The sequence below is a fragment of the Plasmopara halstedii genome, assembly GCF_900000015.1.
Source record: "Plasmopara halstedii genome assembly, contig: Scaffold_3060, whole genome shotgun sequence".
Lineage (NCBI taxonomy): Eukaryota > Oomycota > Peronosporomycetes > Peronosporales > Peronosporaceae > Plasmopara > Plasmopara halstedii.
In genome coordinates this window covers 373,176-384,064 of record NW_020189964.1, presented here as the reverse complement: position 1 = coordinate 384,064, position 10,889 = coordinate 373,176, and the positions used below count along the sequence as shown (strand labels likewise).

Sequence of the window (10,889 nt, the reverse complement as noted above, 5' to 3'; positions counted from 1 at the left end):
CAAACACGGTTAATCCACTATTTTAGCTAAAGATTACATTACATTTGAGCATCCACTATCATAATATTGCCCACCATACTGCTAGCAGCCTAGAACTGCTTCTTTTTGTAGTTTCGACATCTTCGTAACACCGATATTTCAGTTCTTATAGATATTTTCAGGTACATTAATGTGTATTGTAAAATTTACTGCAATGCGTAAGGGCTAAGTACACAAGATTACAGTATTTGCCCAGTTTCAAAAGGCTCTTGGTTCAGCTCTGGGGCGAAGCGTATGAGCACATCCTCTGTGCACTATTTTACGCGGACTCCTTGAGTCAAAACTTGCTTTGTGCAAGATGCAGATCATGATGGTATATTTATATCCAGACGATAACCGGTTTGATGTCACTGATATTTGTCTCGAACATCGATTGGGCTGCTTCAGATACCGGTATATGTCATAATCTTCAGTTCTTGCAACCGTAAAATTAAGTTGACAATTGTATTCACAATGATATCCATGGGATGCATCACTAAAACTGAGGTGCACCGCAAGATGTTCGACATGGATCCGATATCAACTATCCTTTGTTGTTTTAAATGCTTAGCTAGAGTCACGGATTTATGTGAGCCTCAGTTTTGTCGAGTCCTCTTCTAATTTTTCATGTTTAACCTTTTCGAGTTGTTCTGACGTGTGGTAGTAAGATTATTGAAAGTCCAAATGTCGGACATTGCTGAATTCTCACCTATATGTGACTTAGTACTTGCCGGACACATAGGACACTCATTACGCAGCAGTGCTTACTCGACAATAGGAGTCGGACGAGGAAGAATTGGCAGACTAACGACAAAAACGATTCAAAACCAAACAGTCCAGCCATAAGAACACCGACAGAATTATCGTTGCATGTGTCCTTTTTTGTCCATTGATTGGTTATCTGACTGCCATAATCTTTTCCACCCATCGGATACATCCACATGTACAATTCATCATTTTGCGTGGGATGATACGCGGTTCGTTGTCGACACTGCACCGCATCGGCCGTTCTGAGCCTGTGCGTCACTCCATTCGTTCTACAGCCTACTTTTTGGCATCTTCACCTAGTGGTCAACAATCAAACCTTACATGGATCCCGGCACTTGCGTCGGGTGCACTCGGCATCCTTGGCATCTCTCTGTTAAACGACAACCATTCTGATTGCTGTGGGATCGTAGGTGTCGTGGGCAAATCTCAAAATGCGTCCGATTTTTTGCTGGAAGGACTCACTATCCTGCAGAATCGCGGTTATGATTCGGCTGGTATGTCAACGCAACCTAGCACTCAAAATGGCGAGTCCGCAGCCATCACGACTACAAAGTTTGCCTCGGTGGTTGGTACAGCTGACTCGATTCATCTGCTTCGAGAGACCAAGGACAAACATAATGGCAACACGACTGGCATCGCGCACACGCGCTGGGCCACACACGGCGCTAAGACGGACTGCAACTCACATCCGCACACAGACATGCATGGCCGCGTTTCATTGGTACATAATGGTACTTTTACTAACTACTACGAAGTAAAGCAAGAGCTACTTGACGAAGGTGTAGTGTTTTCTTCACAGACAGATACAGAGGTGGCCGCACAGCTAATTGGGCACTTGATAGGGGAGGGTGCTGATCTCCTCACGGCCGTGCGTCTTGCATTAAACAAGCTTGAAGGCACATGGGGACTCTGTGTCATGTCTCGAGATGATCCAGGAAAAATTGTCATTGCTCGCAACGGTTCTCCTTTGTGTATTGGGTACGGCTCAAACGAAATGTTTGTAGCATCCGAGACGACGGCTTTCAGTCGCTACGCGAAGCAGTTCATATCGCTGAAGGACGGAGAAGTGGCTGTGATTAAGAGCGATTCCGCAGAATTAAACCCCAATGACGATGGTAAGGAAGAAGGATTTCTACAGCGTTTTCCGACCAGTAGATTGGCTGTGGCACCGGATGTGAAGGTGCGTCTCTCGCCGGCACCGTATCCACATTGGACTCTACGTGAGATAATGGAGCAGCCCAAGGCTGTTGCTGCCGCTCTGGGCTATGGTGGCCGTGTTTCAGATGACCACGTGTATCTCGGGGGACTTGAGGCGGAAAAAGATCGTATGCTGCGTATCAAGCACCTTCTGATAGCTGCATGTGGGACATCATTGTACGCCAGCAAGTATGGTGCCAGACTGATGCGAACGCTCAACTCGTTTGACAGTGTCGCTGCAGAGGATGCATCCGAGTGTACAAGCGATCGATTTTCAAAGAAAGATGGTGGTCTGCTTGTAGTGTCGCAGTCTGGTGAAACCAAGGATGTCCATCGCGCATTGAAAATTGCAGAAGAATTGCAACTTGAAGTGCCAACATTCTCTGTTGTGAACTCGGTAGGGTCTCTCATTGCTCGTACAACAAAATGCGGTGTGTATTTGAATGCTGGCCGTGAAAATGCTGTGGCGAGTACAAAAGCTTTTGTTACGCAAGTCACGGTTATGGGTCTTATCGCCTCTTGGTTTGCTCAAAATCGCCCCGATGGTAATCGATCGAAGATGGCTGAGCTAATTCAGAGTATGCACCGCCTTCCAATTGCTATTGGCATGGCGTTACGCTCGCGTGAACAATGTGTAAAGATTGCTGATCAACTCGTTTCCGCTGAACATCTTTTTGTTCTTGGTAGGGGTTACGGTGAGCCCATTGCATATGAAGGTGCTCTGAAAATCAAGGAGATCACATATTTGCACGCAGAAGGCTACCCTGGTGGTGCACTGAAACACGGACCCTTTGCGCTAATTGAAGGCGAAAAAAATGGCAAGTTTGGTGCAACGCCTATCATCCTAATTGTGCTAGATGATGAGCACGCCACCTTTATGAAGACGGCGGCTGAGTCTGTACGAGCGCGTGGAGCTCACACGATTGTCATCACCGATAACCCGGCCATGTGCGCAAACATCGCCGATGAAGTTATTCCAATTCCGACAAACGGTCCAATGACGGCACTGCTTGCAACGATTCCTCTGCAGCTTATTGCTTATGAGCTTGCAGTGCGCAAAGGCATTAATCCGGACGTGCCGCGCAATCTAGCTAAAGCTGTTACTGTGGATTAGATATGCAATTTTTTTTGCACGAGCTTCTTAAATAGAGGAAGAGTACTTTTACAATGTAGTGGTTCCTTGCTCGGTGTGGAGATTTCAGCAATAAAGCAACAATGGTGAACGCAAAGAAGAGGAGAAGATCTTGTGATCTCGACTTTAATCTGATAAACTATCAACGTACAAAATGTCAATTTTATATCTAATAAGTGTATAATGCAGACGTACCACTTTATACACATTTTATTCTATCTCTTATCTTTCAGCACAGTATACTTATAGCTCCTCTATGTTCAATTCTTTGCGGGTCCGCACTTGAACTTGACAAGGATTCCGTCATGTTGGCCACCAAACATCATCGTGTGCTGCGCCAACCCTTTGTATGCTGTTGCCTTCTCCATGCATATTATAATGCACTAAGTCTGACCTTTCCAATGCTAAATTACGCAGCCTCCAAGCCGATGGTTGAGCGCGCTCGTAAACGACGCGACTTCTCCAATCCTTACATCCGCTGCGCGTAAACTGGCTTTTCGTGAAGAGCTAGATCAGGCTCGAAAGCGCGCGCTAGACGGAGGTGGTGCGGATCGTGTGCAAAAGCAGCATGAGAAAGGAAAGCTTACGGCACGCGAGCGTCTTGAGCTGCTTTTGGACAAGGGCACATTTCGTGAGTATGACATGCTCAAGTCGCATCGGTGCTCGGATTTTGGTATGGAAAAGCAGCAATACCCCGGAGATGGCGTCGTCACTGGACGAGGGCTAATCAATGGACGCCTTGCATTCGTCTTTAGCCAAGATTTTACTGTATTTGGAGGCAGTTTATCCGAAACTTATGCTGAGAAGATTGTCAAAGTCATGAAGAAAGCTATGGATCTGGGAGCGCCCGTAATTGGACTAAATGACTCGGGTGGTGCACGTATTCAAGAGGGTGTGGCATCATTAGCCGGTTACGCTGATATTTTTCAGCTCAACGTGCTAGCGTCAGGGGTCATTCCGCAGCTTACCATGGTCATGGGACCTTGTGCTGGTGGTGCTGTGTACTCACCTGCTATGACAGATTTCATCTTTATGTGTCGTGACTCGTCTTATATGTTTGTGACTGGACCTGAAGTCGTCAAGACGGTGACGAACGAAGAGGTTTCCCAGGAAGAGCTCGGTGGTGCATCCACTCATACCAAGATTTCGGGTGTAGCACACTGTGCATTTGACAATGATGTTGAGGCAATTCGAGAAATGCGTCGCTTCTTTGATTTCTTGCCACTGAATAACAAAGAAAAAACACCGAGGCGCCAGTCATATGACAACCGTCACCGCCCTGTACCTACGCTCGAGAGCATTGTGCCACCAGATCCGAATGTGTCGTACAATATGAAAGACATCATATATCAGATCGTAGATTCGTTTGACTTTTTTGAAATCATGCCCGACTACGCAAAAAATATCATTGTTGGATTCGGACGAATGGAAGGCCGCGTAGTCGGCATACTTGCAAATCAGCCCATGGAGCTCGCTGGCTGCCTAGATATCAACTCATCGGTCAAAGGAGCTCGCTTTGTACGCTTCTGTGATGCATTTAACATCCCTATCATCACACTCGTGGATGTTCCTGGATTTCTCCCTGGTACAGATCAAGAATATGGTGGTATTATCCGTCACGGTGCCAAGTTATTGTATGCCTATGCTGAAGCAACGGTACCAAAGATCACGATCATTACGCGTAAAGCTTATGGTGGAGCTTACGACGTCATGAGCTCTAAACATCTTCGCGGCGACATTAACTACGCGTACGTGGCTAGCTCTTCTGTTTGTTTGAATGCCATTTCTGCTCTGATACAAAATTTTGTTGGCTATGTGTAGGTGGCCTTCGGCTGAGATCGCCGTGATGGGGGCTAAAGGCGCTGTGGAAATCATTTTTAGAGGGCAGAACGTGGAAGTAAACACTGCAGATTATGAGAGAAAGTTTGCCAATCCCATGGTCGGTTCAAGTATTTTTTTGTGTTTATGCATATTGAAGCCGCTCACTGTTGTCGTGTCCATCACCAAACATACTTGCAGGTTGCGGCCCAACGGGGTTTTGTAGACGACATTATCGAACCTGTGAACACTCGCCGTCACATTTGCGAGGAACTTGATGCACTGGAGACCAAGAATATCAATAATCCGTGGAAGAAGCACGGAAACATTCCACTTTGATTTCCACTAAGGTTTTAAAGAATCACTTAATTGTGAGACATTGTGACACCTTCTGGAGTGCTCTTTTAACTTGGTGGCCGTAAATACAAGCGTTGGCGACAGTACTCAACTTGCACACGACTTCTTGCCTTTACTAGAATACTATTGATGCCCTGCTAGACACAAAGTTGTCAAGACACAAGCCCGTGATTTTGAAGTGCTTTAAACGATAACGCCACACGCTAACTATACTACTTTGACCTGGTATTACATCATTTATTGTTTTCTACATTCAGTGATCGACGGTGCAACAGTGTTGCCGTGAAGTTTGCCTAAAAGAAACTTTGGCTCTAGTGAGTCCGAGTGTACTAATCGCTACACCAAGAGCGGAATCAAGAATCCCGCCAATTCTAGAAATCCAGTTTGCTTTACTACTTGTATGTCTAATTTAAATCTAAAAAGAGCTATTAAAATATCTGCTAAACTATGCGACGATATGCATGAGTTATATGGTACATACCTGTTATACCCTTTCTTATCACAATGTGGACAACAGGGACTATTATCAATTTTATCTTTCCAGGACAATGCGCAAAGTAAACGTCTTTTACCTTTTTGCAGCCTGGCTGCCGTAGCAAAACGCTTAAAAAGGGGACTTTAGGTTACCGACCTTTCGTTCTTTAAAAGAACCAAGTATGAGTAAGCGGATCGCAATCCGCTTACTCCAAGAGTGATTATTGTCTTCCCAAGTCTTCGGCTTAAATTCCGAACTGATTTTTATTTAGTTTTCATCCTAATTTTTTTTTTAAAAGTTTAGATTTTCCTAAATATACTAAATATATATAGTAAAATCTAAATACATGCATAACTACTGTATTCTTGTATGGGCGTGGTCACACCATGCACATTTCGTGTGACACACACACCCCTGCTATTAGGGTTCGTGTAACCCCGTTACATTTTTCCTCTTTTTGCAACCTAACGCGATGGCCCTTACAAGCATCATCTAAACCAAATATTCATTATCTTGCGTGCTCACATGGCTGCGCGGTCCTCGCAGGTGACAAATTATAAGTCATAGCCAAGCCGGAAAATTTCTCCGATGAAAACTATCAAAGTGACTATCCGAGTCCCGACTTGGCACTTATGTTCCACCTAGAGACATATCGAGGAGCCACTAACTGTCAATGAAGCGCTCCCTGTGCTTTGACCTCCTTCGCACAAATTGCGCACTTTGTGTCCGTTCCTAACGGTGAAATGTGTGACGAAATTCAGCCTCGTAATTCACGATGACGTTCAGCACATAAAATGATAACCTGGTGCCGGAAGCTGCGAGTGCAAGCGATCTGCAAGTACAATAGTTGCAATGACTTTTGCTACCTCGTGATCATGTATTCAGAACATTAGAAGATACCCTTATACAAATGCATGCAGACCTTGCGCTCGAACAAAGAGCAAAGCATATGTCCGAAAGTCGTCCGCGAGCGCTTCCTGAAATCTCCATTTCTCTGGAGTGCAGTTTTCTCTTGGAACAGCAGCTGAGAACCAAACACTAATTTTCTGAATGATATTACCGTGGCTTTTGAGCACTGGTAAACTGCTACACAAAATTTTACTATTTTAGTGCACTGGGTAAAGAAGACATGTGTCTCACTCGTCTCAAATATTTACAAAACAAAGCTCAGAGAAACAGAAGTTAAATTAGTGCGTCGTTTGATGCTTGACTTTTAACGTACAATGTACAACGAACGACGTGAACCTCAAGACAGATGCTCATCACCTTAAATACTTGCTGATTACACCCATGCTCTTAATCCTTTTCTTGCTACATGATAGTTTTGGGATAGAAAATCAATACAAGTCCGGGCTCCATTTGCTAGTAAGAAGTATCCCACTGAGCGACCTCATGTGTATCCCGTCTGCCTCTGGCATGTGCATGTATCTTATGCACAATAGTCACATGAAGCTAAATCTCAACGAGATAAAATCACGGGCTGGTATCATCAAGTCGATCGGTACCGACAACTCGCCCCAACATAAACCATTTCACCGTAGTCTGAAGGGAGATGATCACCCCAATTACGTAAGATGACAAAAGCCTGTCAAGGTATGTAAGACATTACTAAGCGTAAAATCAATGAGCAAAAGAATATTGCTTAAGCACAGCTACAGCGGGGCTGCCGTAGCTCTTTCGCTTAGAGGTAGCTTGGGTAAGGTCGGTGACCTTCGTTCTATACATAGAACCAGCACGAGTGTAGCGGATCGCAATCCACTTACTCCAAGAGTAATTACGCCTTCACTCAAGAAACGCACACTTTTAGGTAGGGCAAAGCCGCCTGTATCTAAATCGATAGGTTTCCTACCTAAATAGAAAAATCTAATTAAAAGTATAAATATCGGCAGTCCAGCCACGTACTAGCTTCTCGTTTAAGTGGAACAGCACCATTGTGTGGTCACACCATTTTGTGTAACCCACATCATTGTGCGGTCACACCATCATGTGTGACCCACACCCTTCATACCAGGGCAAGTGAAACCCCTCCAACATCATTGTGAACACCTACAGCTCACATTCAACTGTCGCCTCAAACGTGGCTTACGTGTCTAAGACACCACAACATCACCAGGCCCTTTTTCACGAAATCTATGCTCAATGAGTTCTGTGTGGAAGACAGGGAAGACACCCAGCCTCGCTGGTTCCGAGAACGCCCGCGGGCAAAATTCTTCTTCGTCTACTACACGCGGTGCAATTTCGGAAAGCACGTTCAAGGCTTCAAGGGAAGCGCAGTCCAAGCTCTCGGTAACCGAGTACCGCGCAGCGCATTTTCAACGACAGGGTCGCACGACCAAGAACACAGACGCGATATCTACTCCCGACCGCGCAACGCGCTCGCCACGGGCGATGGATTACCTCGTCGAGGATTTGAAGGAAGTCGACTACGAGTCGGATACTCCATTTTTAATGATGTGAAGAAGAAGTGGGCGAGGTGCCCCAGTGACGCGAGGTACCCCAGTGACGCGACGTGAACCCTACTGGAACTTTGCGGGCATCGTGCTTGATTCCGAAAATCTCGACATCCGGGGGAAGTGGTGTCATAAACAATGACTTCAAAGGACACAGGAGTAGCAGCTGATGCTGTCCCTGGGAGGCTCTCATGCGCGCGCATATACGGTCAACCGTTGACCCTCGTGTAATGCGGCGTTCGCTCGACGAATCCCACTACCAAAGCAAAAGATTCGATCACTCGATCGTTGGGCGACAACATGATCGGACCCCCGACCTCTACACAAGCTGAGCTTGACAAACGAAAAGCTCTACGAGCTCGCTTCTTGGTTTTCAAGAAATCCTGCTAGATACATACCGCACTCGACTTCGTGCTCAAAATGGAGGCGCATATATATTCACCATGCGGACAATTCCTGTGGTTCTCGCTCCTGACGAAATCGCTGCAGACGAAGCGCTCTTTGAGCGATGGGTGTAGCAGCACCCGAAACGTTTCTCGTTGTACAACTTACAGTTGAGCCACAAGGGGGTGGACGTGCGCGTGGTACGCCATCTTCGATTTGAGTTTGCCGAACTCAAGGCGCGTCACCGACTTTCTTCGGATTGTCGCCCTGCAACGTATGGGTTGATCCATCATGCTCCTGCGAGCTCTGCGGTCCCACACACGAGTGAGTCTGCGACCATAGCTCAAGCTCAGCTCATGGCCGTTTGGCTTTTCTGGCTATTGCCGAGGAGCGCGGGGCGCACAACGACGCGAAACGTCACGATTTCTTAAATCATTAGCGTCCACGACGTCTGGGCCTGCTTGCCAAAGTGGCACTTCAAACTCCCGCGAGTTCTTAAAGTCAAGGTATCCCCGCCACTTCACAAGATACTGGATTTGACCCTCGCGACGACGTCGACCCACAAGGCGTTCCACGTGATAGTGGACACCACCGTTCTCGTCGAGAAGAGTTGGCAGTGGAAGATGAAGACTTGGTCTATCGTCGTCCGGTCACTAGCGATGCTCTTCGAGCTCTTGAGGACAAGGTCCGTCGCGATCGGGACTCCAAGGAGTATCGTGCTGGGTTTGCTTTCCGCTGTGCGAAAGACCTAGAGAGCCTGGAGCATTTTCTGCACAGACTGCCTCGCGTTTAGGACGATCGCGCTCTTTTGGAGCAGCTCCTATTCAATAAGCAGTCGAATGCGTCGCTTCATGCGGATGTGGAGCGCTTGGCGCCGTCGGAGATGAAATTCGTTGCATCTGTGCTCAAAACCAGTTGCTGATCCAGCTTTTGGATGGTCGAGTGCCTGTGGGCATTGCTCCGGCGCCAACGCTTCCGCGTTTACTTGCGCTGGATCCCGGTACGGCTTTATTAAAGCCACATAGAACACAGGGTGGGTCCGCACCCGTTTTAAAAAGTTTAGCGTATGCGCAATACTTTGCTTGGCCACAGCCTTATAGGTCCGATAAACATTTGACGGACCTTCGTCTTACAGACAGCAGAAATTGCATGGGTGAAAAGGTTTTTAGTATTTAATAAAATCAGGTCTCCGATCTGAAAGCTTTTCACATTTTCTCTCCATCTTCCGTCTGAATATTCCTTCTGCATGTCTTGGCTTTTAGCCATCGCATCGCGAACGTGTCGAAAGACGCTCAGACTGGAAAGTCATTGACTTCTTTACGAACACTGAGAGGGCTGAAATCAGCTAACCGCTCGGCTATCCCTTCCCCACTAAACCCTGAATCATGGGATGGCGGCGTCAGCTAGACGCAAGGATGAACGATCCTGTTCACGTAAAATAGCGTGTAGCCGGTAGACGAATGCATTTTATTGCTTACGAGAACGCTACGAATGGCAGCGTGACGCTCTAGTATCTCTAAGTCTCAGCGTGAGAACTGCGAAGGACGTCCTCGATGAAGCGGTTCACGCGTTCAGTTTGAACACTGTTCTGCGGATGGTCCACTGTTGACATATACAACTTGGTGTCCAGCACATTATAGCTCGTTGACCAGAATTCCCAGTATAGCGTGGGCCCTGTCAGAGCCAATTGAATCCAGGAGTTCATGTTGTCCAAAGACCCAATCCTCAAACACCGTCGCTGTTCCGACACCGTCGATGGTGTCCGGCACTACCGCTATCTTGCTCAAACGATCTATAAAGACCACCACACCCGTGTTGCCTGCCGAGTCCTTCGGCAGGCCGAATACAAAGTCCTAACTCAAGGACTATAACACCCGGAAAGTATCGACAAACTGGCCAGCGGCGCCACCGCATTCGGAGAGGGTTTCACCCTTTCACACTTCTTACACGTGCGCACATAGGTGCTCGCATAATTGTACAGCTGGAGCCATCAGTAGTAGAGCTGAAGGTCTTCTCACGACCGAGATGACCTATGAGTGAGGTGTCGCAGGCCTCATAGAGGATACGAAACTTCAAATCCTCATCGTGAGGAACCACAATGCATAGCCTATCCGTCGAGTCGGTGCTATATTACAGCAATCCCTTTTATAATAAATATCGGTGCAACCGCGCACGCAGTCGCGACGACAACTTCTTGCCCGAGGTTCCTAACACCTTGCCCCCGAGAGCCCGTAGCAGCGCTACGCACATATTATTACCACCGTACGCGGCGCGAATCAAATCCGTTGCG

General features: G+C 47.0%; 2 protein-coding genes across 2 annotated transcripts; both read left to right on the top strand.

Moving 5' to 3' along the window:
* Positions 1-985: 985 nt before the first annotated feature.
* Positions 986-3,097, top strand: PHALS_06590 (glutamine-fructose-6-phosphate transaminase; the record flags this gene model as incomplete). The annotated part of the gene is made up of 2 exons (XM_024719906.1): positions 986-1,517; positions 1,572-3,097. 2 exons carry the CDS (start codon positions 986-988, stop codon positions 3,095-3,097), a joined length of 2,058 nt encoding a protein of 685 aa, XP_024585158.1.
* Positions 3,098-3,420: 323 nt separating this feature from the next.
* Positions 3,421-5,272, top strand: PHALS_06589 (propionyl-carboxylase beta mitochondrial; the record flags this gene model as incomplete). Its single annotated transcript, XM_024719905.1, has 4 exons — positions 3,421-3,462; positions 3,533-4,863; positions 4,937-5,054; positions 5,135-5,272. The coding sequence occupies 4 exons, from the start codon at positions 3,421-3,423 to the stop codon at positions 5,270-5,272; spliced, it is 1,629 nt and encodes a 542-aa protein (XP_024585157.1).
* Positions 5,273-10,889: the final 5,617 nt, after the last annotated feature.